The following is a 25,618-nucleotide window of genomic DNA, read 5'->3' as shown; positions in this document are numbered from 1 at the left end:
CCAGCAGGCAGGTGGGGAAGGAGAGTGGAGAAGGCAAACCCGCCTCTTAACTCGTTGCTGTGATGGGAAAGGGAGACACATCACTTCCACTCCCTTCTAGGTGCAAGTCCCCAGCAAAAGCCCCACACTGTAGAGGCCCATGAATGCCGGGGACAGGGAGCCATCTTGGCCACACCCAGCCCCTCTGACATACTGTTTTGGTTTTGTTTTTTTGTTTCTTTGTCTCCCAAAGCTCTAGCTTTGGCAGGCACACGGTCAGAGTCGAAGATGAATCGGGCACCAGTTTGACCACTGCTCGGCATCATGTAATGGGGGGCAGCTTCCTCCTGGGGCCCGGGGGTGTCCTCAGTCGTGCTCCTGACCTCCAGCCAAATCTAAGGGTTAGTCCTGCCTCCCCAGCAGCCCACACTGCTGGGGCCAGTTTGTTTCCAGCCTGGACTCTGGGTGGTAGGAAACAGAAGCCCAAGTCAGGTTGGCTGAGGGAGCTGCGGGAAGCGATGTAGGTTGACTCCGGTAGCACGTCTACAGAAACGTCGGTCTGACAGCGTCATGAGGACCCACGCATCTCTCTCTCTGGTGGCTTCATTCTTGGGCAGGCTCTCCCTCTGCTGTTGGAAAACATCTCTCAGCCCGCCCGGGGTGGTGCCACTGGCTCAGCCATGCCAGGACTACCAGGGCTTCAGTCCCGGAAGCTCCTGTGAGTCACAGGCTGGTTCTCTGCCCCGTGTCCACTTTGAAACGGTTATCGGCCAGGGATGTTGGAGTGCTGTGGCCAGCCTTGGAGCTAAGGCGTGGAGGTCAGCACCCCACTAGGCTGCAGGGCCTGAGGTTGGGCGTCTTCGCAGAGCTCTTGGGACTGTCCCCTTGGCTCTCAGGGCCCTGGCTCAGAAGTCACACCCCCTCCCCCACTGGACTGGGCCAGGCACACCACAGGCCTGAGCGTGTGGCTGTTTGACGAGTGAGAACTGGGAAGCTGCCCTGAGGAGTGGCGCCCCCGTCCTAGGTCTCGGTCCCCCGGGTGGAAAGGAAGGCGGTGAGTCACGGTGGTGGTGGTGGAGTCCAGGCCTAGTTCCACCCTGGCCTACATGGGCCCCGTCTATGCTCCTCAACTTCCCTGTCCTCACCGAGGGGCTCCTTGGGTGGCCCTGGAGTGACCTGTAAGGCAGGTACCCCCTGGACAATTGTCTGGTGGAGGCGGTACTGCCGGCCCCAGCTGACCGGGGTGCTGTCGAGGCCTAATGAACCCGTTATGCCAGGGGAGGAGCCACCCCAAGAGTGGAGCAGCCTGCTGAGGTCACTGGGGACACCACCCCCGGAAATGCCATCTCCTGCCCCGCCCACAGAGGGGCAAGCTTGGATGTGGGGACAAGGCCCGGGACCCCCTGAGGTCTGGGTGCGCTCCACTGAGTCAGCTGGGCGCCTCCCTCTGTCCTTCATCTCCCCTGCCTCCGCAGCCTCGCCCGCTTCCCCCACAGCCACTCCCGCCTCTGGGATGCCAGGGAGCAGGCTGTCAGCTGAGGCTGCCTGACTCCCTGGGGATGAAGTGGGCTTGGCAGAACAGGGCAGGCCTGGTGGCCATTCCTCACTGAGCTGGGGAGACTGGGGCACAGAGACCAGTCCGGGGTTTTCACATCTTCATTTATTGCACTTGAACCCCGAGTTCCTCATGGGTCCTTCTGCCCGGGCTCTCAGATGCTGTCACTGATACACTGCCCCACTCCTGGTAGCTACTGCCAACAGCTCTCTCTGGCTCACCGATTCACCTGGGGAATGTGGCCACCACAGGCCTCATTCCGGACACTGGACCCTGGGACTTGGGCCCAGTTAGGCCCCCTACACTCTTATCTGGGCAGAAGGAAGTTTTGCCCTCTGCTGCGCCCAAGGTCTTCCATTCAAGGCCCACCGGGGCTAGACGGACCCCAAGTGAAGGGCACTCAGGCCGTGGGTCTGGACTTGCCCCCATCCTGGGGTTAAGTGGGCTTCGCAGGCACTGCAGGCCGCCCCGGGGGCGTGGTTGGCTCCGCAGGCGGCGGGCGGGGCTTTGCGGGCAGGGGACTTGGGCGGGCGGGGCGTCTTGAGCGTGCTGGCGGCCCGGACGAGGGCCATGCGGCGGCGGATGGAGTGGTCCAGGTTAATGGTGCAGTGCAGGAGGCTCTGCGCCTCGGCCACGGTGAAGGGGAAGTCAGCGCCCAGGAAGCGGTGGAAAAGCTCGGGGTCGCCGTCCAGGTCGAGCATCTTCTGCAGCGTCTCGGTCATGGTGTGCAGCTCGAGGCTGTGGTCGCAGAACACGTCCCAGAGGGGCGCGCAGGCTTCGGGCGCGCTCCCGGCCTGCTGCTTGTCCTCCAGGCACTGCAGGACCCAGCTGAGACGGCACGGCCACTGGTTGGCGAGCACGACCCAAGCCACGGCCTGGCGCGGCGAGAGGCCCCCAAAGTCCCCCTGCTGCTGTTGCAGCAGGCGCACGGTAATGGGCACGGTGTTGACGATGCGCCGCATGGACACCACGTTGTCGGGCACGTAATCGATGAGGCAGTCGCACTCGTCGTGCAGGCAGCAGAGCGCCTCCCGGATGCTGCGCGCCGCCTGGCCTTCCAGGAGGCTTTCCGCGCTCTCGGCCCGGGACTGCCCCTCCATCTCCAGGAGTGGCGTGACTTCTCCGCCCTCCGCCCCCGCCCCGGCCCCCGCCCCCGCCCCGTCCCCGTTCCCCGCCCCGCCCCCGGCCCCGCCCCGCGACTTCACGTTGAGCGTCATCTCGCGATAGAGCAGGTCGTCACAGCTTCGTACCGCGTTCTTTAGGAACTGCAGTTTGGTGCGGCGACCGATGATGGGCACGGAGAAGGGTAGCGTGACGGTGCGGTTGAGGAAGAGGTAACCGTTGTCGGCCGTGCCCTTCATGGAGCTGGCGCTCTCGAGGCACGCGGCCAGGATGCTTGGGTCCACCACCAGGATGAAGATGAAGGGCGCGTGGCTGTCGGACAGCAGCGTGTTGATGGCGTTGAGCACGCCCACCACGCGCTCCGGGTAGCACGTGTCCAGCCCTGTGATCTCGAGCACGACGCGCAGCCGGCGCCGCTGGTAGATCTCCAGGAAGCACAGGAAGTCCGTGAGCAGCCCCACCTCCTTCTTCACCTCGCACATGAAGCCCAGATGGCTGCTGAACTTCTCGCGCGACACCAGCCGCTCAATTCTCTTGCGCTGGCTCACGAGCAGGTGCTTGCCCACCGAGTACACGGCCATGAGCAGCCCGGAGCCCGAAAGCGTGGTGGCCGCGCCGCCGAATGCCCGGAACAGGTTGCCGTGGACCAGCGCGTGGGAGCCCATCGACAGGTAGAGCAGGCTCATGCCCAGGCTGAGCGCCGCCAGCAGCGCCAGCAGTGCCAGGCACACTCGGCGCCGGCAATGCCACTCGCGCTGGCGGTAGCCCGGCCTCATGGCCGCCTTCTTGCCCAGCACCGAGTACAAGCTGAAGGGCAGTGCGCCGTATTGTTGGCGGATGCCCTCGCACAGCGTGCTCACCAGGCCGGCCCACAGCTTGTCACTGCCCGCGTACTGCCAGGCGCTGAAGCGGATGAAGAGGAACTTGACGTTCTTGCGCCGCATATGCAGCTCGGTGATGATGGGCTGCAGGAACACCAGGTACCACAGCAGCTTCGAGAAGCCCCAGCCCCGTACGGGCCTCGGCTGCTGCCCCATGTGCTGCCGCTCCTCGGCCTCGCTCTGGTTCGCCTCCTGCTGCATCAGCGCTGCCGGGACCGAGGGCGCAGGGGAAGGTGTGAGCGTCTAGACCCAGCTCAGGCCAGGCCAGGGCCTGGATGTTAGATGGGGAGCCAGGGCCTGTCCCCAAGTGCCGGGCAGGTGCAGAAGTGCGGAAGGAGAGGCCTGGAGCCAGGCTTGAACAGGAAAGGGTCTGAGGGGGAATTGGGGGGTCAGGGGAGGGCAGAGATAGAGCCCCCAGAGGAGAGAGGACCGATGGGGGCAGGGAGGGCTCTAAGAAATGAAAGAATGCATGCCAGGTGCTGAGGAAGAGAAATGCTAGGCAGCAAGTGTACACCCTTGGTCCAGTTTTCCTAGCTTACTGCCTCTCCTCCAGCTCTCAGCTCAGCTATCACTTCTTCCAGGAAGCCTTCCCTGATCCCCAAGCTGGGTCAGGTGACTCTGGGCTCCCACACTGCAGTCCTGCCCACTCTGGGTCATCCCTGTCTGGGGACAGGTCTGTCTCTCGCGCTGGTCTGTGAGCCCAGGAAGGGCAGGGCCCTGGTTGTTTTGGCCACCCTGTGTCCCTTGGGTGCTGAGGAAGTGCTGCGGGGCATGTCTGGAGGATGGATCACGAGAGACTGGGGGCACGATCTGCCTGCTGTGAGTGAGCCAGTGCGAATGAGTCGGAGTCACTCAGCGCAGAATAGAACCTCTGTTTCCTTTTATCTTAGAGCTGAATCTTTTCTCCTTCCAGGACCTTGTTTGTTGCTCTGTGACAACACAGGAGCAGGACGTGGGCTTGTTTGATAGGTGCTCACCAGGGCTGGGCACACGGAGGTGAGTCACCTCTGGCTTCTCTGGCCATGATTGGGGCTGGGGTCTGGGCTCCAGCAGCGTTTGAACCAGGCTAAGTTTCAGCTCATGTCTTCAATTAACATTATCTGTCAGGGGTCTTGTGGGCGCCAGGGCTGAGGAGAAGAGATAGGTCCGAGGAGCACAGAGGCCTGGAGGGACTTGGCAGGAGCCAAGCGAGGAACCTGGGCTTTCTCCCTAGGGTGCTGGGGAGCCATGGAAGGCTTTTGAGCAGGGGAAGGACAGGGCTAGATGTGTATTTTAGAAAGACTCCTTGCAGTGGATTTGGCGGGGGAGGGGGGCAAAGGCATAGGGAGGGACCTGGTTAATGCTGATTTCTGGGCATCTGGCAGACTGGTCTCAGGGGTGAGCAGGTCTTAGGGAAGCCTGGGGCTGGGCAGGGACCAAAGGTTCCGTTTCCCTTAATCCCTCCTTCCCCAACACACGCAGATCCTCACCCATGATCTTGTCTAGCAGCATGTGCAGGCGGCAGCCAAAGGGGGCATAGAAACCCACGGTCACAGGGACAGGCACGTGGCAGAGAGTCTTGGCCAGGCAGCTGCAGTAGACGTCATCCTCTGTCAGGACATCTGGGGCCCGGGGGTGGGGAGGGGGTGGAGGTGGGGAAACTGAGTCAATGACGCTGGCCAGGCACCACCCTGCTCCCTGTCTACCCTCTGTAGTGCTCGCCCTCAGCCCCTCCCGGCACCGGCACCCCCCTCCCTGACTCCCAGCCATGACTCAGGTCAAACCCTCTGACAGAGGGTTTCTGTGGCCACAGGCAGCCCCCTCCTTCAGGACCAGATGTGCCCTTCTGGGCCCCGGATCCACCAGGCAAAGGCCAGGAGGCTAGACCCACCCCGGCCCTGGCCCAGAGGTGTGTGGGAACTTGGCTGCCCTGGCCCCAGGTCACCAGGCTCATGGTTCCCCTGGGAAAATCCCACAGGCTTTTCCCGAGACTCCCGGGCCCTCAGATACCTAAGATACGGCTTTACATGCTCAAAAGTTCTGCCGAGTCTGTTCCTCTCTGCTCTGCTAGCCTGACTCGAGCATGGACAGGCTCCTCAGCTGCCTGTCCACCCCTTACTCTGATCCCTCTCCCTCTCCATGACCCTGTGCCCACAAGTCACTAGTTCCACCCTGAGCCCCAGGCAGACGTGTCTTCTGGTCCTGGCCCCGCCACCTTTCCCCGCATGACCCGGGCAGAGTGATGCCTCTGGGAGGCATCTTGGACCTGGAGTCAGGGCACCAGAAAGGTGGGGCTCAGTTGGCGGCAGGGCAGGGGGGGAGGCCAGGCCAGCCTCACGGTGTGTGGTGGGGATGACACGCCCGCTTTCATAGAGGCCTCGTGGGCTGCAGCATCCGTCCCTCGCTGGGGGCCAGCGCTGGGCCTGGAGGCACAGCTGGGAGGGCAGGAGGCAGACTCGGACCAAGGTCAGCTGAGGTGGCAGCTGGGGAGGACCGGAGCCTGCTCTGCCTGGTCAGTGGCTGACCTCACCTCGCCGAGCCTCTACTAACTTGTGTGTGAAATGGGCATCGAGGCCCCGAGGCTGTAGCGAGGAGGTTGTGCCTGACCTGGAGCTGAGTCCCCGCTCAGCTGTGCTCTCCTTTCAAACCAGACCTGGAAACTGCCACCTCCCTGGTCAGGTTGCCGGCACCTCTCGCCTGAACTCCTGCTTCCCGCCCTCCCTCGTACAGTCAACTCTCAGGTCACATCCCGAGTCAGCTCTGGGCCCTCGTGGCTCCCGCCTCCCCAGGGGGAGAAGGCTGAGCCCTCACCGCGTCCACGAGGCCACCTTCCACCCTCTCGGACCCCGTCTGACCCTCCTCCTCACCTCCCCTGATCTAGCCACATGTACCTCCCTGTTGTCCCTTGAACAGGCCACCTCAGAGTCTGCTGCATTTGCTGATCCTGCTGCTATTTACTCGAGAGAACTGCCCCGTCTTTGCTTAAATGCAGACTTGATGGGGCCTCGCCTGATGACCTTAATTTGCAAACGCCATTTCCTCTCCCTGCTTTATTCTCCCCGCAGCATGGTTATCACCCGGTGACACACTTTTGAACTTCCCTATTTATCTTGTTTCCTGTACCTGCCTCCCCCCACCGCCTATAGAATGTGAGCTCCATGAGGGCAGAGATCTGTCTGCCCTGCTTCCTGTGACACCCCCAGAACAGAGCCTGGCGCCCCTGTAGGCGACCAGTACCTGGTCACAGAGTGAATGAATGAATGAATGAATGAGTGGGTGGGTCCCTCCCATGGCTGTGTTGCTCTCTCCATCCCTCAGGCCACTCCCTACCTCTTGCTGCAGCTGCACTCCCCAACACCAGAGCAAGCTGGTGCTCATCCCCCACTGCCCCCAAGTCAGGAGGGCTGGGAAAAGAGGAAGGAGAGCAAGGGTGTCAAAAGCTGGGGCCCGGGCCCCTGGCCAGCCCGGGATGGAGGCAGCATGGACAGGCCTGGCCTGGAAGCCTTGGATCCCAACAGGTGAAGGAGCAGCGGCTGCCCAGAGGCCCAGTGTCAGGGACGAGCGACGAGCGCCCTCCCAGACAGGAACTAGTGAGGGGTGAGGAGGGCAGGCCCCAGGACAGAGCCCCAGGAAGGGAAAGCTGGGTGAGCTCTGGACCTGTAGGAGGTGAAGGAGCTACGGGTTACGGGGGCAGGCAGGTGCCAGGTGTCCGTGGGCCTCCTGGGCTCCAGGAGGGTGCTGGCTGCAGAGGGCAGGGCTGGGCCGCTGCTGGCTGTGGTGCGTGCCGTGGCGGGTGAGGGGGTGCGTGCGGGGGCCGGCTGCCGGGTGCTGGCCAGTTGCATGGGGGCGGTAGTGGTTGCAGGCGGCCCCTTCTGGGCGCCGTGAGCGGGGCAGAGCCGCTGCCACAGGGGGCTGGGAAGTGCGGGCTGGGATCGCTGCTGCAGAACGGGGGGCTGGAGGCCCCGGTGACAGCCACCGCCGCCCCATGGTGGCCTGGCATGCCTGGGAGGTGGTGACAGGGCCTGTAGGCTTGAGGTGCCGCTGGGCACGGTACTACTGGTGACAGCATCCTGGAGGGAAGTGGGGGGTGAGTGGGCCTGGGTCCCTGACCCCTGAGGGCACTGGCAGGAACCAGGTCAGGTCTTCAGGAGGAGGCTGGGGCTCGTCACTCAGCTGAGGCCCAGGAGAAGTCAGAGAGACCAGGAGGGGCTGTGGGCCGAGGCGGGGCCATGCCCTGCGCTCTCCCACGCCTGGGGCAGGGGGTGGGGACTGGGAAGGGGGCTGCCCTGGGAGGCCCCGAGGAGGCTGGATCAGCCCTGACGGGAGTAGCTGCCCCCTCCGCGCCTGGAGCAGTAGCGCCTGCGGTCACCACGGGTGGCTGGACCTCCGACCCCTCCCGCCCACCGCTCTGCCCCCCCCCCAGATTGTGGGCCACTCCCCACAGGCCTGGCGATTTGGGGAGGGAATTCTGTCCACGCTGGGGGGAGGGGCAGGCCAGGTGGGCCCCCCCCCGCTGGCATCCCCAGTCCAGGCTCCCACCTCCAGCCTCCCAGGGCCTACGGTCCCCACGGGCCCCTGTGCAGATGCCTCCATGGTGAGTGCCGGTGGCTTTTCCCTCCGGGGGCCTGAGGTTCTTCTGCTTGGCCATCTGCTCAGCAGCCTCCCACTCACAGGTCTCTCTTGTGACCAGGACTGCCCAGACTGAACCCCTACCTTTTTGGTGCCCCAATTCCCTGTCCAAGAAGTAGCGCTTGGTGGGGGTCTGGGGGGGCAGGGCACCCTCGTTGAAGTGGATGGTGTAGTGCTGGTTCATGGCGGTGGGGTCGCCTGCTGGGGTCAGGGAGGAGAGGCCAGGCTCAGTACCCAGCCCCCTTGGGTGCCAGCAGCAAGAACCCACCCACGGGACGGCCCCGAGACCTGCGATAGATGAGACCTCATCCCTGATGTTGGGGTCCTGGGCTACCCAGGTGGCATGGGGGTGCACTTCAGAGTAACAGGGAGAGGTCAGGATGGGGGGACGGGACAGCCAGGCGCGGGAGGATGAGAACGCTTGGGGGGTGTTGGGGGGTAATTTGGGGTGGGTACGATTTCCAAGGCCTGGGTGTTCGGGAGCTGCTGGGAGCTTCCAAGAGGCTGGGACAGTGCGGGTGCTGAGCCGACGTGGGCTGGGAGCCAGGGGTTGGCTGAGTAAGACTGGGGGAGCTAGGTACTGGGCGGCTGCACCGTGGGCGGGGAAGGCTGGCACCCTGTGAAGGGACTGGAAACCAGTGCGGTGAGAGGCGGGGAGCAGTGAGCCACCGAGCAGGCGGGCGGCTGAAATGTCAGGGCTGAGACATTTGGGACCTAATGAGGGGTTGGAGGGAGGGGGACTCTGGGGGAGCAGATGAAGTCGGCGTGGTCCAGTCTGGGGAGAGGCTGAGCAAACTGGGGACGAGGTGGCGGGCACTGGGTTTAAAATGTGAGGAGCCCAAAGCGGAAGCGAGGGAAGGAGGCTGTTTAGAGGCAGGCACTGGAGAACCCGAGGGGCAGAGGAAACGGGGGTGAGAGCTGGAGTTGGTGAGGGTTGGGGGCCCGGCGCGTGGCCCCTGCCCACCTCATCCCCCCGGCCTGGGGTCCCCCGTACCTGATGGCAGCCTCGCAGCCCCAGCTCCCTGCCCCGCTGATGCCGCCAGCCTAGCTGCTGTGCCAGCCCCACCGTCTGGCAGCGTCAGCACAGGCCAGACTGGTGAGAGGCCTGGGAGCTGGGAGCCAGGAGCCCAGTGGCCCGACCGGTTTGCCCACCTTGTCCCCGCCCCCTTCCCAGCAAGCCTGCCCAGTCCCTGTCCGGTGCGCTCAGCTCTCAAGGACTGGGGGCTGCCGCCGCCCCCCGCCCCACACCCGTGGTACCCCGGTAAGGGATGGAGATGGCAGGCCATGCTGCTGCCCGGGGCGGGACCCGCCAGAGGGTCTGCTGGTCTGGGCACTTATGCTGTGGGAGGGAAGGAAGCTAGGACACGGATTGGGAGTCCAGGCCCAGAGAAGATGCAGCCCCAGGTTCAGGTGCCAGCTCCTCCAGGGCCCAGCTGTGTGAGCTTGGGCAGGTGACTTCACCTCTCTTGAGCCTCGGCTTCCTCACTGCTGAGCAGGCCGGCGTCCGTGCCTGCCTCTAGTGTGGTCAGGAGGAGTCCCCTGAGCCCAGAGCCTGGTGCTCAGCAACAGTGGAGCCAACTGGCCCATCTGCCAGCTGCTCCAGATGCTTTACATAAAATGATGATGACACGCGCATTCCAGGCTCACCAGGAGCCACACTCAGTGTACATGCTTTTTTTTTTTTTTGCGTTACGTGGGCCTCTCACTGTTGTGGCCTCTCCCGTTGCGGAGCGCAGGCTCAGTAGTTGTGGCTCGCAGGCTGTAGAGCGCAGGCTCAGTAGTTCTGGCACACGGGCTTAGTTGCTCCACAGCATGTGGGATCTTCCCAGACCAGGGATCAAACCCGCGTCCCCTGCATTGGCAGGCGGATTCTTTTTTTTTTTTTTTTTTGCGGTACGCGGGCCTCTCACTGTCGTGGCCTCTCCCGTTGCAGAGCACAGGCTCCGGACGTGCAGGCTCAGTGGCCATGGCTCACAGGCCCAGCCGCTCCGCGGCATGTGGGATCTTCCCGGACCAGGGCATGAACCCACGTCCCCTGCATCAGCAGGCGGACTCTCAACCACTGCACCACCAGGGAAGCCCCATGCTTCACTTTTTTTGATTCCAACACACAGATTGCGGGATCTTAGTTCCCCAACCAGGGATTAAACCCAGCCCCGGCAGCGAACGGGCGGAGTCCTAACCACTGGACCTCCAGGGAAGTCCCAACATGCTTTTTTATCTACAGTAACCTCTTTCTTCCTTGCCACGCTCCAGTGGGGTGGGGGTGACGCCCCCTTTACAGATGAGGAAACGGAGGCCCGGACTGCTGGAGTCCCTTGCCCCGGGTCTTAGGGGGCAGAGCCAGGCTTTGCAGGCAGTGGTTCGTGCTGGGTAGGTGGAGGCGCCCTGTGGACGTTCTTTGAGAGGTGAGAGTGGGGTGGGGGGTGGGGATGGCTGGGCAGGAGGTGCCTTAGGCACAGCGTGTGGGGGGGCCCCTTTGCTCTCCAGGGTCCTGTCTCCCTGTGGCTGCTGCTGGTGTTATGGGTCGAACAGAGGTTCTTTCCCCCGGGAGATGGGGGAGGCAACCACAGAGCTGCGCCCAGTGACCAGACACTGCCCCCTGTAGCCCAGCTATGCCCCTTCCCTCCCCTCGGCTACTTCTCTCTCCCCTCACCAGGCTTTCAAGCAACTTCCTCCTCCCTGTCCTCTGCCAATTTAGGACTCTGCCCCCCTCCCAGCACCCCTGCCCCATCAGAGAGGCCAGGCTGGTGTCTGAGTGGGGGCGTGGTGAGTCTGGGGGGGAACCTCCAGGACAGCCCTGAGCTTCTTGAGGGCAGGGCTGGGCTGATCCCCTGCTCCCCGCGCCTGTCCGCATGCACACAGTTTAGCTGAATGACTGCGATTCATTTGGGAAACATCTGCAGGCTCTGTGCTGGACAGTGCGAGCACCCAGCTGAGGGACCCAGAGGGACCCAAGGGGAAGCGCAGCGGGACATAAACAAGTAAACACTGCGGCAGGGCAGGACAAGGCTGTCTAGGAGCCCCCCCCGAGGGCTGCAGGCGCTGGGCAAATGAGCAACTGCTCCGAGGGATGTGGTGGGTAGCCGAGGCTGGTGGCTGCTGGACACCGGAGAGGGAGCAGGAGTCTGGGGAGTGGGCCAGGCAGGGAATGGCATGTGCAAATGCACGGAGGCAGGCCAGGGGCTGCTGTGTGCGCGGGGGAGGGGCTGGACGGGGTGTCTGCAGAGGAGCCCCACCCACTGAGGAGACCCGTCCTCCTCCCATTTGGGTCTGTCGCGGCCTCAGCGTGCAGCTCTGAGGTGGGGGTACTTACCCACATCAGGCAGCAAGTGGCAGAGCTTGGCAGAGTCCAGACGGGTGACGCCCTCGGATGCTATGAATGTAAACACTGGAGGTGGTGGCAGGGGGTGGGGTGCAGGCATGGAGGCCTAGCTGCCCAGGGACTGGTCAGCCTGGCCATTGTTCTGTTCTTGGTATGACTCGCATTCGCCAGGCACATAGAGAGAGAGAGAGAGAGAGAGAGAGAGAGAGAGAGAGAGAGAGAGAGAGAGAGAGGAGAGAGAGAGAGAGAGAGAGTGTGTGTGTGTGTGTGTGTGTGTGTGTGTGTGTGTGTGTGTGTGTGTGTGTGTGTGTGTGTGTGTGTGTGTGTGTGTGTGTGTGTGTGTGTGTGTGTGTGTGTGTGTGTGTGTGTGTGTGTGTGTGTGTGTGTGTGTGTGTGTGTGTGTGTTTTGGGGGAGCCGAGGGTGTCTGGCCCACCTCACCTGCATCCATCCTTGGTCCTGGCAGCCCCAGCCCAGCCCACCCCTGCCAGCACCCTGGGGGCCCTTGGCCCTGCTCCTAGGGAGAGGTCCATTCTGTGGGCCCCACTGGGAAGAGAGCAGCCCCAGACTTGACGCTGGCAAGGGTGCCAGCGCCAGGGGCCACCCTCCCCTGCCAGGTGTGCAGGGCAGGAGGCGGCATGCTCCAGGGCTGAGGCTGGGGAGGAGGGGGCCCAGGAGAGGAGGAAATGTGGGATGGGGAGCCACACAGGGTAGCCTGCTTCCCCCGCAGGACCTGTGACACAGTCCCTTTGCAGATGACCCTGCCCCCAGCACCCTGCGTGACCCCCACCTTCCACTTGGAATCGGGTCCCACGTACAGAACCTTTATTGAGCCCCTGCCGTGTGGAGGGACATGTCCAATGTGGGCTGGGGCGGGGCCCACCTTGCTCCCGGGACACCCCCACCTCCCTATGACACCCATTTGTTGAGCGCTTGTGAGGCCCTGAAGCGGTGGGACCCCGTCTCCCTAGCACCAGCCACCACCACGGGCAGCAGCTGGGTCCCCGGGATGGGGTGGCGTGAGGCTCGGCTAGGGGTGGGGCCTGGGGCTCCCTCAGGATCTCTGGATCACCACCTGGAACTTACCTGGAAGAGAAGGGCCGGCTTTAGCCTGAGGCTGGGACCGGAGGGGAGGGGCAGCACCTCAATAGCTCAGAGACGCTCAGCCCTGCCCTGCGCCAACAGCCTGGGCGGCCTCGGCTGGGCCTCAAGTTTCCTCACCAGTCTAGGGTGGTGATGCTTCCTGCCCACCTGGCGTGCACCCCAGGGCTGTGTGGGTGACTGGGGGCATGAAGGCCAAGCATGTCCGTTGCTGGGGAAGGGGCTGGCACGGGCTTCTGGGGCATGTATTGCTCAGATCCTGCCTGCTCAGGTCCCAGGTCCCCCGTGATGAGTGGGCCTGGGGACTGGCAGAGGGGAAGACACCTGGAGGGAAGGGGACTAGAGGGCTGGCTGCAGGCTGCCCCCAGGTAAGGGTGGGGCCTCGGCCTGTCTGATGGAGGGCACTGGGCCAGCGGGGACCCGGGGGTCAGGAGGACAGCCCATCACGCCGGCTGCAAGTTCCATGGGGCCTGGCTGCCTGTGGAGCCCCTCAGCACAGCACCAACCCGGATGACTTCCATTATGTCCACCTGGGTTCCCGCGCCGGGAAGAGAGTTAGAAACCACTAGACCAGGTCATCGTCAAGGGTTGTCTCCTCCAGGCTGGCATGCCCCAGGGGAAGCAGGCTGCGGGGAACATCCAGGGGCAGGGGCATGGATGCGCTGCACCAGTTGTGTGGCCTGGGCATGTGACTTAAACTCTCTGGGCCCAAGACTCCCCATCTGTGAAATGGGGCTGGGGTGGCCCGGCCCCACCTCCTCGGCCCCCCGGGAGCAGGGGGACCCCTGCCTCACTCGGACGGGAGCCCCCACCCCAACTCACAGGCGGGCAGGGCTGCCACAGAGGCGGTGACCAGGCTCTTGATGCCCAGGGTGCTGAGGGTGCCCCGTAGGAGGCCGCAGGTGAAGGCCAGGAACTGGGGGCGGGGGACACAGGTCACTGTGGGCAGAGGGGGGAGGCCAACACCCAGGACCAGGGGCACCACGCTGGGCCCCTCCCTCTCCCGGGGTCCTGGGCTCAGGGAGAGGCCTGGGGCTGGAGTCCCAGCACTGCCCCCGTACCTTGGGCGCTTCCTCCAGGTACTGCTGACCCGAGGCCATCCGGATGAGAAGGGGGAAGCTGTTGTCCTGCAGGACGTAGGTCCCCTGGGGACAGATGAGGGGCCCATGGGGGCTGGGGTGGCGCCTGTACCTTTGTTAGGGGGAAGGGGAAGCAAGGACCCAGGGCCCAGCCCCACTGGGCTGAGGTCTGGAAGGACCCTTCCCTCAAAACCGTGGTGGTTGGTCACGGGCCCGTCCTTCAGAGCTGCACGAGGACCCACGGGCCTTCGGCCCTGGGCCTGGTGTCCTGCCCTGCTGGGTGCGTGACCTTCCAGGGTGGTGGTGAGAAGCTGCAGCCCAGGCCCGTGGAGCGACCCGCCGGGCCCCGGCACAGCACGGACTCCTAATGGGAACTAGGACCGGGTCCGGACAAGAAGCATCAGGCCGAGGTGAGGTGCTGCCCACCCCAAGGGGCCTTCTGCCGGCTCTGGGGCCCATCCTGGGAGGCCTGCGGGGAGGCTGGAAACAGCTGCCACGCCCCACAGCAGCCTCCTGGCTTCCCCTGGAGGATGGCACAGAGGCCCCGAGGGGGCCTGTGCCTGCCTCCCAGCTTGGGCAGGTCCCCATGGCCGGGCCTGCTGCAACCGCCCCACGCGGGGGAGTCCCCTCCCCGGCTCTTTTGGGCACTGGGCATGGGCACGCACCTGGTGATTGGTGCGGAGGCTGTCCATCTGCTTTTGGAACACGGCCGCCCACACGTCTTTGCATAGGAACTTGAGGCTATCCAGCTCCTCCCTGAAGGCTAGCGTCTCCCGGGGCAGCCTGGGGTGGGGGGCCAGGCCAGGGGAGGGGGGAGCCCCGAGATGAGGAAGAGGGAGAAGACCAGGCTGGGTTCCTGTGTGGAACAAGGTACCCTCCCCGCCCGGCTGGGCCCGGGAAGGGACCCCACCTCAGCTCCTGCCCACCTCTCACCTCTCGCCCAGGGCCTGGCCCACGCGGAAGCCCATGCCCTCCAGGACCGACAGGCTCATCTTCTGTCCCTAGAAGGCCAGGGAAGAGAGGCGCAGGGGCCCTCGGTCACCTGAGGGAGCCGGGCGCCGCGGGGTGTGGCAGCTGCGAGGGGACTTGCCCGTCCCTGCCCGTGCAGGGCGAGGAGGCCCAGAGGGGAGGCCTTGCTGCACAGGCTGGCAGGACAGGCCGGCTTTGTCCCGCCACCTACTCACGCGCCTCCAGAAACCCCCTGAGCCCTCAGGACCCGCTCCCCTCATTCCAGGAAAAGCAGGGGTTTTCCCCAGGCTCAGCTTCACCCTGCTGGTCAAGTCTTTCCTGAGAACACCCATCACTTCTTATATGCACTTTCAGTGTCTGTCCTTACAACACCCTGTGGAGTAGCACTCCTGTTACCCCAGAAACTCAAGGCGACCTGCCCTGGGGCTCCTGTGGCGAGTAAGGGGGCCACAAGGCATGGGCCCTGGCCTCTGGCCAGCAGGGGTGCTGAAAAGTCAACTGTGATCATTAGGCCTTAACATACTAGCCGAGAATCCTGGGAGGGACGCACGGGGGAGGGAAGTGTTCCCTCGGGTGCCCGGCGAAGGCAGTGGTGGCAAAGCGGCCTTCTGGAGGGCAGGCTAGGGTCTCACGGTGGAGGGGCTGAGGCACGGGGACAGGGGTGGCAGGAGGGCTGCACCTGGTGTCTGTCCACGTGCCCAGGAGTGCGGACGGCGAGGCTGGAGGAGAGCTGACCTGTGTGTGTTTTTGATCTGTGTGACCTGGAGAGAGCTGAGCGGGCGAGGGAGGCTGGCCCAGACTGGGGGCGTCAGAAACAGCAGGACGGCCGGCCTGTGGTGACCAACACATGGCTGGGCACACCGGAGGAGGCGCGTTAGAAACAGATGCTGAACGAGCAAAGTGAGGAACTGGGACTCGAGCACACACTGTGCCGGGTGCCCCGTACAGACCCCCTTGTTTAATTTTAACAACCCCATAAGGTAGGTTGTATTTCACACCTGGAGACCAGGCACAGAGGGGTTAGGTCACACCTCCCAGAGGCACCCTCAGCCACGGGGCTGTCCTTCAGACCTGAGCAGGTCTGGCTCCTGCAGGTAGGTGGCAGATGGGTGGGCGGCCAGGGCAACACCCCCAGCTGTCCCTGCGCCAGGGAAGTGGCAAGGGCTGAGGCCCGCTGGGGGGATGCGCCAGGCGTAGGGAGGTTGGAGCCGAGGCGGCCTGCGTGCTGGCCCTCTGCTGGGCTACATGATACGCAGGCCCTGTCCCGCCATTCCGTGCTCTTCCTGTGGGAACCGGGCCTGGGGAAGGACACAGCTTCCTGCTGGTGGCACTGGTGTGCGCTCTCTGGTTTCTTCCAGCACAGCAGGGCCTGCCTTGCGGGGAGGGCTTGAAGGCTCATGATGTGCAGGATCTGAGCTTGGGGCATGAGAGGCAGAGAGGGGGACATGTGCCTGGTGGCTGGTTCCAGGGTCCAGGGCCAGATCAGCCCCTGACCCCTACCAGCTGCCCCGTGCCTCAGTTTCCTCACGTGTAAAATGAGGACCTTCCCAGGGTCCTCTTGAGGATTAAGGGAGTGAGTGGGTAAGTGCAAGCCAAGTGCTCTGAGTCAGGCTCAGGAAGCGTTACTGTCATTGTCATTTGCAGCCTCTGCATCTGTCAACCTGCATGACGAGCTGATGGGGAAAGAGAAGGAAAGCCCCATGAAGGAGGGGCTCTGTTCTGTGGGCTGATGGATCTCAGCACCTGGATCACTGCCACCCCTGCGTCACCTCCCTCCTAGAGGTGAGCTACCCGAGGGGGCCTGGCTGGGCTCCGCCCTAAGTGCATCTGTGTCCCGAGGGACAGGGAAGACCGCAGGACTCCCCTGTTCATCCCACAGACATTTCCTGACTGGCCTCCAGGAACTCGCCTAGCAAGCCTGGTGGGGATGACGAGCACCCAGGGGAGGACAAGCTGGTGAGAGGGCGGAGGGGGGCCCGACCTCACAGGGGTGGTGTGACCAGCAGCTCTCGCTCTACAGCAGCTGTTGCTGTTGGCTCCATGGTGCCCAGCCCTTGAAAGGGGCCAGTTAAATATCTGCTGCACTGCAGAGACTGGGGGTGGTGGGGAGGGGGGAATAATGCAAGCAGGGAGGGGAGGGCGGAGGATGAGCGGGTGACTCGGGAGAGAGGGTGGAGGTGGCGGGCGGCAGAACCCCGCCTGCCCTCTGGCAGCCGCCTCCCTGGACTCAGCAGCGTTCAAGTCCCAATCCCTACCAGAGCTCTCCAGACACTAGGGGTTCATCATTCCTGAGGAGGGAGGGCAAGGCGGGACACTCCCATCCCACTGGGAGCCTCTGGAGCCCAGCCCAGAGCCAGTGCAATTCTGGGCTCCCCACGCCTGCCTCAGCCGAGCTGACACAACAGCCCATGGAGAGGAACCGAGATAATGGGAGAAACGGGGGCCCTCAGAGGAGGCTTATCGGTGTGGGCACAAGGGGCGTCCATGAAGCAGCACGGGCGGCTGGAGGAAGGGACAACCGGACAAGGGAACGTTCTTAGAAATGCAATGGTAGCCAAGAGAAACGTTTGTGCACGAGGGAGCTGAAAAAGAGACAAATCTGGAAGGTAGGTAAAACCTCACAGATTGTTAAGAAAAAAGGAAACCACGAGGTGGGAAAAAAATGAGGGAAAAGTTGACATGCGGAAAGAGATCTAGGAAGTCTAGGATTCCTCGGACTGCGAGAGATGGAACAGTGCAGGAGAAGAAATAATGAAAGGAGCGTAAGAGGAACGTGTGCTCTGCTAAAGGCAGATTCAAGCGTCCAGACCGAAAAGGGCCACAGAGCTCCGAGTAGGATGAATGGAAAACAAGGAAACCAAACTGCCTCCCCGCTGGTCCCGTCCTGGACTGAAACTCGATGGAGCTGGGTGGGGGGCTGTGTGCCTGGCCTGCGTGGCCCCTTAGTTATTAGTTATTTGTGAGGTTCAAGCCCCACCCGCGGAGCCAGTCTGTGCTGGCCCCGGGCAGGGCATCCCAGGAAGGAGCAGCGCTGGTTCCTGCCTTAAGAAAAGCACAGGGAGGACTTCCCTGGTGGCGCAGTGGTTAAGAATCTGCCTGCCAATACAGGGGACACGGGTTTGAGCCCTGGTCCGGGAAGATCCCACATGCCACGGAGCAACTAAGCCCGTGCGCCACAGCTACTGAGTCTGCGCTCTAGAGCCCACGAGCCACAACTACTGAGCCCACATGCCACAACTACTGAAGCCCGTGTGCCTAGAGCCCGCGCTCCACAACAAGAGAAGCCACCGCAATGAGAAGCCCGCGCACTGCAACGAAGAGTAGCCCCCGCTTGCCACAACTAGAGAAAGCCCGTGTGCAGCAACGAAGACCTAATGCAGCCAAAAATAAATAAATTTATATATATTAAAAAAAAAGCACAGGGAGAAGGGATGACTTCCAGCTTCCCCAAGGTGAATGGCCCCAGAAGACCCAAAAGAACTACACTGCATGACCAGGTGAGTGACAGGGTGAGAGCACACCTCCCACCCTGTCACGCTGTCCTCATGCACCCAGGTGGTGCCCAGACAACCCCAAATCCCACCTTCTCCCCTGACACTCTCCGAGCTCACCCAGCCCCCCTCCACCTGCCTTCCATCTACCCCTCACCTCTGCTCGGGCTCCTGCAGCAGCGCCTTCCCCGCCCAATCTCCATCCAGTCTCATCCACGTGGCCAGGGAGGACTTCCGGAAAAGTAAATCTGAGCCTGGCATACCTCAGTTTAAACCTTCTGTGGCCCCCACTGCCCTCAGGACAGGGCACCAGTTCCCGCATGGAGACCCCACTGCTGGCTCTGTGGCCTCGGATGTACTGCGCCCCCTCCAGGGCTCTGCCCCCTGCTATCCACTGTGCCAGGAACTGGAGGACAAGGACTGTATCTGATGGCTGCTACACCCACCACAGGCCCTCCTGAGAGAAGGGGCTGGCCTGGGCACTCACTGGGCCTCGATGGACCAAGGCCTGCCCAGCAGGGCCATTCCCGGGCCAGCGGCCAGTGGATGACAGCTCATTACACACACAGAGGGGTTCACTCCTTTGCCCACAGGCTCCCCTTATCTTCAAAGCTCCTGAGGTGGACAAACCACAGCCTCTTCCTCCGACTCCTGGAACTTTTCTCTCTTTGATAACAAAGGCCCTTTGACCTCCCAGTTCCTCCGGCCAGTCTTCCATTCAACCCGTGACCATCCAGGAGAATCCATTCAACAGCCACAAATAACCAGGCAGGACGTGGAGATCAAAAAGCCCTCAACAATGACTGTGGCTCCTGGGCACCTGTGCTGTGGGGACAGAGATGAACCAGCCACCATCACTTTCCTCAAGGGGCTCTGAGGCAGGTGGGCAGGGCAGGCCTAATGCCACAGACAAGCTCTGGCACGGATGCCCGAGTCCTGATTTTGCCTTTGATCCTGGCTGTGCAGCGTCGGAGAACCCCTCCCTCTCTGGTGCCTCAGTCCCTCCCCTGTAAAATGGGATGATGACGTCAACCTCAGAGTGCTGTTCTGAGGACTAAATCAGATAAAATCCTGTGCTGGAGACATGATAAGTACCCAAGAAACAGAAGGCCTGCGTGTCGTTCAGACAGGACACTTGCTGGACCAAAGAGAAGGAGCAGAGAGGGGAGGGGCCGGGAGCAATAGAGAAAAGACTGCGCGAAACCAGGGCAGCTGCCCACGATGTGCTAAGAAACAGGGCTCCCCAGCTTGAAAGAATATGGGGAGACGGCAGTCCTTCCCCTGGCTGCACACAGGAACCACCCAGAAGCTCTGAGGCCTGACGCCCAGGCCACCTCCTGGCCCAACTCTACCGGAATCTCTGGTGTGGGACCCAGCATCAGAACTGCAGAGGCATCTGGGCAGAGAGCCACGCCCAAGGGTCACAGGTACGTTCGTGCTCTAAAAGCCCTGTGCTGAGCAAAGCTGAGTAACCGCGTGTCCCCCCACCCACTTTCTTGGCCACAGGAACCCATTAAAATCCTCCCAGAGTGTCAGAGAAGACATTGAGAAAGACAGGCGAGAGTTTATAGCACAGGCTTTGGAAGTGGGAGGCCCAGTTACATTCCTGACTCTGCCACTTGACAGTGAAGACTCCATCTATAAAAGCCTCTGTTTCCTCATCTACAAAGTGGGGAGGATCATGCTGACCTTTGTGGGTTGTTAGGTGGATCAAATGAAATCAGGAATGTGAAGCCCACCAGAGCACATGATGGGTGCTACTACTGGCCACGATACTAAGTGAATGCCAGTCCCCGCCCACACCCTCCATGGCACAGGGGCTGCACTCACTTCAACAAATCCATGCTGAGGACCTACTATGGGGTGATCAACACAGACCCGGTCCCCATCCACACCACACAGCAGGCAGCCTGGCAGAGGAGAGGCTGTGAATCAAAGGATCATATGGATATATAATTCAGATACATACTTTTCGTGATACAAGGATACCCCACTTCCACTGGGGGCTCAGGGAGGGCTTCCCCGAGGAAGGGACATTTGAGTTAAGATCTGAAGGATTAATAGGTGTCAAGGCAGTGATGATGTGACAGGTGAAATGAGCTGGAAGATGAGGGAGGAGGCTGGTACAGGGCAGAGGAGGGAAGCCAGACTAAAGCAGGGAGGGGCCAGATGGGAACCATATTTAGACAGCACAACAGGAAGGGTCTGGCTGATGGCTGGAGGTGAGGGAGTAAAGGCAGATGTCAGGGACTCCCGGGTTTCTGGTTTGAAAGCCAGGACGGATGGGGTGCTGAGACACTGCAGCCCCCTCCCCAAAACACAGGCCAGTGCACACTCCCTCTCCCACACGCTAACGTTCTCATAGCATTTTCCCAAGGTACAATATATACTCATTTATCTGATTTGTCCACCTACCCCACTATAACGTAAGCTCCAGGAGGGCAAGGGTTTTGGCATGGCTCGCTGAATAATCCCCAGAGCCTACAGCAAGGCTTGGCACCTTGCAGGTTTTAGTGACAGTCTGTTGAATGAATGAACTTGAAAAAACTATGTTGAGATGATAACAAGCAACACCCTTGTCCTCCTGAATTGGGAAGAAAACACAGACCAATAAAAATGTCTTGCATATTGATGATGATGATCATAGAAAGAATAATGAAAAAAGTGAGCACAGCCCCACTTATTAAGCACCTACTCTCTCCGTCACCCTTTCTTCTTGGTAACAGACTTTAAAACAAGAGCTCCGTGTTTTGAGGGCTGATTAGGTGCTAGACATCGTACTAAGTGCTTTGAAGTCTGCGCATTTATTTTTCATAAGGGCCAACTTCCCAGATGCCAAGCACGCTCCTTCCGCAGGGCTTCACAGAAGGCTTCCCCCTCCCTGGAATGCTCTTCCCCCCACTTATCCCCGGGGCTTGCTTCCTCCCTTCTCTTCCTCAGAAAGGCTTTCCTCCACCATCCACCACTCCACCTCTCTTTTTTCCCCGACTCTGCTGAAGTTGTCTTTATAAAACTTCTCACTAGCTGGTGGCACATTCTATTTTTAGTGTTTGTTTTGACTTCCCTACTAAAACGTAAGCTTCACGAGGACAGGGAAACAGTGCCCTGAATACAGTAGGCGCTCAGTAAGTTTGCTGAATGAATAAATGTCTTGCTCGGAGTCTTAGGTGCTGTTATCTCATTTTACAAGGGAGGAAACTGAGGCACACAGGTCGAATCACTGGCTCTCAGACCCTGTATGAGTGGTGCAGGCGGGATTCAACCCAGGCTCAATATATAACTTCTCAATATATACCCAGTAATCGTAATTACTGTAATTGCTACCCGCTTACTCTGTGCCAGGCTTTGAGCTAAGAGCCTGACCCCGAACTGTCTCGCTCAGTTCTAGCTGCGACCCTCGAGGCCGACCCTGCTGCGACCCCGCTTTGCAGAGGCGGAAGCTGGCGCCTGAGGTCGCCCAGCGAGGCAGGGGCGGGGCGGGGGTTCGACCCGGGCCGCTACCGCGCCCTCTGCTCCTCCCGGGGCCTCGACCCAGTCTTCCCGCCGCGGCCCGTGCCTCCTTCCCCCCGGGGCCCGGCGCTCACCCCGGGGCCGGGGTCCGGATCTTGCGCCCACAGCTCCGCTACCATTTCCGTGTGCAGAAACTCGAACAGTGCCGCGTCAGCCATGCGCCGACTTCCCCTGCTTAACAACCGTCCAGCGCCTCGCGTTCTCATTGGCCCGGCTGGGCAAGCCCCGCCTCCTGCACCTAAGTGCGAGCCCGCCCACTCTCGCTTCCATTGGTGTTTCGGGCTAACCCCGCCTTCCTTTTCAGGGCTCTCGTGGTGCGCGCCTGAACTTGGGAGACTAGGGGGAGGGCCTGCTTTGTCTATATTGGCCGCACGTGACAAGCATCTCCGCCCTTCCCTCTGCTGCTTCCCCGTTTCCGGGTCCTCGAGCATTTCCATTGGCCGAGTCGCTTGTTACACGTGACTTCTCGTCCTTTAGAGTCCCCGTTTGTCTACACGCCTCGCAGCACAACCCGGAAGCGCCAGCCCAACAGCTTTCCTATTGGCCGTGCCCATATTCACGTGGCTCTTTACACATTCCCCTCAAAGCTGGTCCTGAGGGCTTGCTTCCTGGTTGGTAGGCGAGCGGCCCAGGTGATTGGCCGCCAACACCCGCCCAACCTGTTCCCCTATTGGTTGGGGCTGACGCCTTCTCCTTTCTCGGTAGAGACTCCGCACTTCGGCTAGGTAGCGGATCCCGCAGGCTGGGCGCTCCGGTGACTCGGTACGGTCTTCGGTGATAGCGCTCCCTACCCCGCCCTTAGTGCACCCTTCCCAGAGTCCAGTTGGGCTGTTACCCTTTCTGTGACCCAGGCACTGGTACCTGAACGGCTCAGGAGCCCGTGTGCTTCCGAATCTGACACAGGCTTGGAGGAGGGTGTGGCCTCTGCTAGGAGGCAAAATCGGAAAGAGCTTAGTTTGGGACTCCGGGTTCTTGTGCCTCAGTTTTCCCATCAGTACACCGAGGAGGCTGGGGTCCAGTATCCCCCATCATCATCATCATCATCAGGGATGATGATGCAGAAAAGGAAACTGAGGCCCATGCAGGGGAAGCAGATGGCCCCAAATTGCTAAGGTAGTCAGTGGAGGGGCTGAGAATCCAGAACTTGCGCCTTTTAACCACGGCAGGGCGCCCGCCTCTCATATCATCCCTTCGCGCGTCTTCTCCCTAGCTCGCGCCATGGCGTCCCAGAGTCGTCGGCGGAGGCCGCTGCGGAGGCCTGAGACGGTGGTGCCGGGGGAGGCGGCTGAGACGGATTCGGAGCTCTCTGTGTCCTCGTCGGAGGAGGAGGAGCTGTACCTGGTCCTCTCGGGCCCGACGCGCGGCCGCCCCACGGGACTGCGGGTGGCCGGGGAGGCCGCGGAGACCGACTCGGACTCGGAGCCCGAGCCGAAGGCCGCGCCGAGGGATCTGCCTCCGCTCGTAGTGCAGCGGGAGACTGCCGGGGAGGCCTGGGGAAAGGAGGAGGCCCCGGCGCCCGCCCCCGCGCGTTCGCTGCTGCAGCTCCGGCTGGCTGAGAGCCAGGCGCGGCTGGACCACGACGTAGCGGCCGCGGTGAGCGGCGTGTACCGCCGCGCGGGCCGTGATGTGGCCGCCCTGGCCGGTAGGCTGGCGGCTGCCCAGGCGGCGGGATTGGCGGCGGCCCACAGCGTGCGCCTGGCGCGGGGGGACCTCTGCGCGCTGGCCGAGCGTCTGGACATCGTGGCCGGCTGCCGCCTGCTGCCCGACATCCGCGGCGTGCCGGGCACCGAGCCCGAACAAGACCCGGGACCGCGAGCCTAGCTGTGACCCACTCTCCCGCCTGACTGATCCCTGGGGGTAGGCCTTTCGGCCTCTGGGGCCTGGCTCTGTGCCCTGTTTAGCCACCCACCCATCTTGCTGTCATTCTCAGAGATAACCCGCCCCCTGGATAATGCTCTGTGTGTGTGGGGGGGCGGCAGGATGGGGGGTTAATGCTGTGCAGCCCTGCTAGGCCCTAGCATCTGGTTCCTCCCCCTGGTCCTGGCCCTTGCTCCCTGGTTCAGAGCTTGTGTATGTCTGAAGCTTGGCTCAAACTCCTGGGTAACTAGCCACTCCTTAATCTGTCTCCATCTTAGCGGTTCACAGAGCTTCACCTTTCCTTTCTATCTGCCTTCCTCAGTTTGGTTTCTGTTCACAGGGGTTGGTCCTGCTTCTGGCGTAGATTCCCTGATGTCTCTGGTCCTAGTCCCACTTCTGGAAGTTTGTCCTCTAATCTGGACCCTTTTTCTGCTCCCCAGGCTTGGCTCTGATGCCATCTCCTCCTTCTAGTCCTTGCCCTTCCGCCTCCTGGCTCCTTCTCCTTGGGCTTAGCTCCACCCCCTTGGCCTGATCTTGTTTCCTGGGTCCAGCTGTACCCTTAGGTTTGGTTTTGCTGCTTTTTGCTTCTGCCATCCTGTTTAAACTACCTACTTAATTATGGGCTCCAGGGACCCCCTATGGTTTTCTTCATCAGGCCCAAGATGAGACCCCCTCTTGACCCGAGGAGGTCCCCTCTCCCAGCTTTCCAGGCCCAAGTTGGTGTGTCCTTCCCACCCTCCAGGCCAAGATCGCGCCTTCTGCCCAAGTTCCAGGTACAGGATGGGCCTCCTCCCGACTCTCCAGGCTGAGAGTGCCCCCAGCAGGCACTTAGGGCCCAATACAGACTCGCCCTGGAACTTTGGGTACAATACGACACCACTTTGCTGATAAGGACCACATGTATTTTGTTTGGTCACCGTGTTGTTCCCTGGATGCTAAAAGGGCTTGGCTGTCTGGCTTGTCTCAGGGCCTGGGGTTAGCTCCTTCTTTCCGCTCCTCACCTGGTCCCTCTTCTCCCAGCCCCAGTCCCTCAGCCCCATTCACATTTATTCCCCTCCCCTGCTCTTACCCCAGCCTGAGCTGAGATCTGGGCCCCCAGGATGGAGAAGTGGGGAAGAACGCTCTGTGGCAGACTCATTAAAACTCAAGACATTTACTGATATGGTCAGTTCCTCTTACCTCTCTATCTACGCTGGGGGCGGGTAGGTTGGTGATTTTGCTGAGAATGTGGGTCCCAAGAAAGGGATCCTTCACGCCTGGCCTGTTGAAGGTGAGCCTGTGGCCGGGAAATCAGGGCTCCTAGTTTTTTGCCCTGGTTCTGCACTTATTTGTATTTTGTTAATTCACCACACATTTATTGAGCTCCTGTTCTTTGCCTGTCCTTAGCTGGGCACTGGTGGTGCCCCACAGGCTGGGCCCTTGCAGAGCTCACAGTCCACTGGGGGAGACAGCCATTAAAATATTCTTGCAAATAAGTGGATAGTTTTAATAATTGTAATTTATACTTCAACTATAATTTTTCTGGCAGTGTGATTAGTGCCGTAAAGAAATATAGGAGCTTTGTGAGGGTGTAACTGAGGTCTGTCTGACGTTGTTTGGGAGGAGGTCAGATGGCTCCCCTGAGGAAGTGATGAGTGAGTTTGAGCCAAGCCCTGAAGGTGTAAAAAAGGTGAAACAGGTCGGGTAGAAAAGAGTCGCAGTCAGCGGGAATAGCATATGCAAGGGCCCTGAGTCAGAAGGGGGCAGAGCCTATTTAATAACAGAAGAGGGTGATATCTTCTATTCTCCACCTTGAGAGAGCATGGGAGATGGGGGTGGTGAGGGTGGTGAGTGCTGTGCTAGCAGGGGCCAGACGAAGCTGAGCTTTTAAACCAGGTAAAGATTCTTGGTCTTTATTGAACAGCCAGTAAACAGAGAATGATGCCATCTGATGAATGTGTTTTGTGAAGGAGACTCTGAGACTGGTGCTTCTGCAGTGTGGTTGCCTCTGATAAATACCCAGAAATACTGGTTTAAAAAATCAAACTTCCTTTTAAAGGTACTGAGCTCAGAACATGAGAAATCTCCTGGGCCTATGTTAATTTCTGCTGCACAGCAAAGGGATTTAGTTCTACTCACATGTATATATATACATGTGTGTATA

The 25,618-nt window shown here is 61.2% G+C and overlaps 3 protein-coding genes across 7 annotated transcripts; 1 reads left to right on the top strand and 2 right to left on the bottom strand.

The window, feature by feature from the left end:
• Nucleotides 1-1,638: 1,638 nt before the first annotated feature.
• On the bottom strand, nucleotides 1,639-11,807 carry NKPD1 (NTPase KAP family P-loop domain containing 1). 3 transcript variants are annotated; one of them, XM_060083331.1, is made up of 4 exons: nucleotides 11,462-11,807; nucleotides 8,230-8,346; nucleotides 5,007-5,138; nucleotides 1,639-3,743 (listed from the first exon to the last, which is right to left on the bottom strand). In XM_060083331.1, exons 1-4 carry the CDS (start codon nucleotides 11,568-11,570, stop codon nucleotides 1,909-1,911), a joined length of 2,193 nt encoding a protein of 730 aa, XP_059939314.1. In that variant the 5' UTR covers nucleotides 11,571-11,807; the 3' UTR covers nucleotides 1,639-1,908. The 3 variants fall into 3 exon arrangements, with proteins under 3 accessions (XP_059939314.1, XP_059939315.1, XP_059939316.1); XM_060083332.1 differs by lacking the exon at nucleotides 11,462-11,807 and adding an exon at nucleotides 9,607-9,759; XM_060083333.1 differs by lacking the exons at nucleotides 8,230-8,346; nucleotides 11,462-11,807 and adding exons at nucleotides 6,165-6,169; nucleotides 7,174-7,650.
• Nucleotides 10,860-21,978, bottom strand: TRAPPC6A (trafficking protein particle complex subunit 6A). 3 transcript variants are annotated; one of them, XM_060083335.1, is made up of 7 exons: nucleotides 21,693-21,978; nucleotides 14,582-14,649; nucleotides 14,314-14,431; nucleotides 13,631-13,714; nucleotides 13,392-13,485; nucleotides 13,100-13,195; nucleotides 10,860-11,521 (listed from the first exon to the last, which is right to left on the bottom strand). In XM_060083335.1, exons 1-6 carry the CDS (start codon nucleotides 21,822-21,824, stop codon nucleotides 13,125-13,127), a joined length of 567 nt encoding a protein of 188 aa, XP_059939318.1. In that variant the 5' UTR covers nucleotides 21,825-21,978; the 3' UTR covers nucleotides 10,860-11,521; nucleotides 13,100-13,124. The 3 variants fall into 3 exon arrangements, with proteins under 3 accessions (XP_059939318.1, XP_059939319.1, XP_059939317.1); XM_060083336.1 differs by lacking the exons at nucleotides 10,860-11,521; nucleotides 13,100-13,195 and adding an exon at nucleotides 12,279-12,554 and having other exon boundaries at nucleotides 21,693-21,968; XM_060083334.1 differs by lacking the exon at nucleotides 10,860-11,521 and having other exon boundaries at nucleotides 12,570-13,195.
• Nucleotides 21,979-22,281: 303 nt separating this feature from the next.
• BLOC1S3 (biogenesis of lysosomal organelles complex 1 subunit 3) lies at nucleotides 22,282-24,950 on the top strand. The gene is made up of 2 exons (XM_060084093.1): nucleotides 22,282-22,380; nucleotides 22,829-24,950. Exon 2 carries the CDS (start codon nucleotides 22,837-22,839, stop codon nucleotides 23,437-23,439), a length of 603 nt encoding a protein of 200 aa, XP_059940076.1. The 5' UTR covers nucleotides 22,282-22,380; nucleotides 22,829-22,836; the 3' UTR covers nucleotides 23,440-24,950.
• Nucleotides 24,951-25,618: the final 668 nt, after the last annotated feature.

The sequence above is a fragment of the Mesoplodon densirostris genome, chromosome 19 (assembly GCF_025265405.1).
Source record: "Mesoplodon densirostris isolate mMesDen1 chromosome 19, mMesDen1 primary haplotype, whole genome shotgun sequence".
Taxonomy (NCBI): Eukaryota; Metazoa; Chordata; class Mammalia; order Artiodactyla; family Ziphiidae; genus Mesoplodon; species Mesoplodon densirostris.
Note: the sequence above shows the minus strand (reverse complement) of the source record. Positions and strands in the feature narration are given on the sequence as shown.

What these genes read in the sequence shown, in the direction of transcription:
- NKPD1 (XM_060083331.1), bottom strand. Translation starts at nt 11,570, where the DNA reads ATGCCTGCACCCCACCCCCTGCCACCACCTCCAGTGTTTACATTCATA. An exon ending in CCACTTGCTGCCTGATGTGG is followed by an intron (nt 8,347 to 11,461) that starts GTAAGTACCCCC and finishes CCCTGACCCCAG; the next exon opens with CAGGCGACCCCACCGCCATG. An exon ending in GGAATTGGGGCACCAAAAAG is followed by an intron (nt 5,139 to 8,229) that starts GTAGGGGTTCAG and finishes CCCGGGCCCCAG; the next exon opens with ATGTCCTGACAGAGGATGAC.
- TRAPPC6A (XM_060083335.1), bottom strand. Translation starts at nt 21,824, where the DNA reads ATGAGAACGCGAGGCGCTGGACGGTTGTTAAGCAGGGGAAGTCGGCGC. An exon ending in GGCCAGGCCCTGGGCGAGAG is followed by an intron (nt 14,432 to 14,581) that starts GTGAGAGGTGGG and finishes CCCCCACCCCAG; the next exon opens with GCTGCCCCGGGAGACGCTAG. An exon ending in GCCTCCGCACCAATCACCAG is followed by an intron (nt 13,715 to 14,313) that starts GTGCGTGCCCAT and finishes ATCTGTCCCCAG; the next exon opens with GGGACCTACGTCCTGCAGGA.
- BLOC1S3 (XM_060084093.1), top strand. Translation starts at nt 22,837, where the DNA reads ATGGCGTCCCAGAGTCGTCGGCGGAGGCCGCTGCGGAGGCCTGAGACG.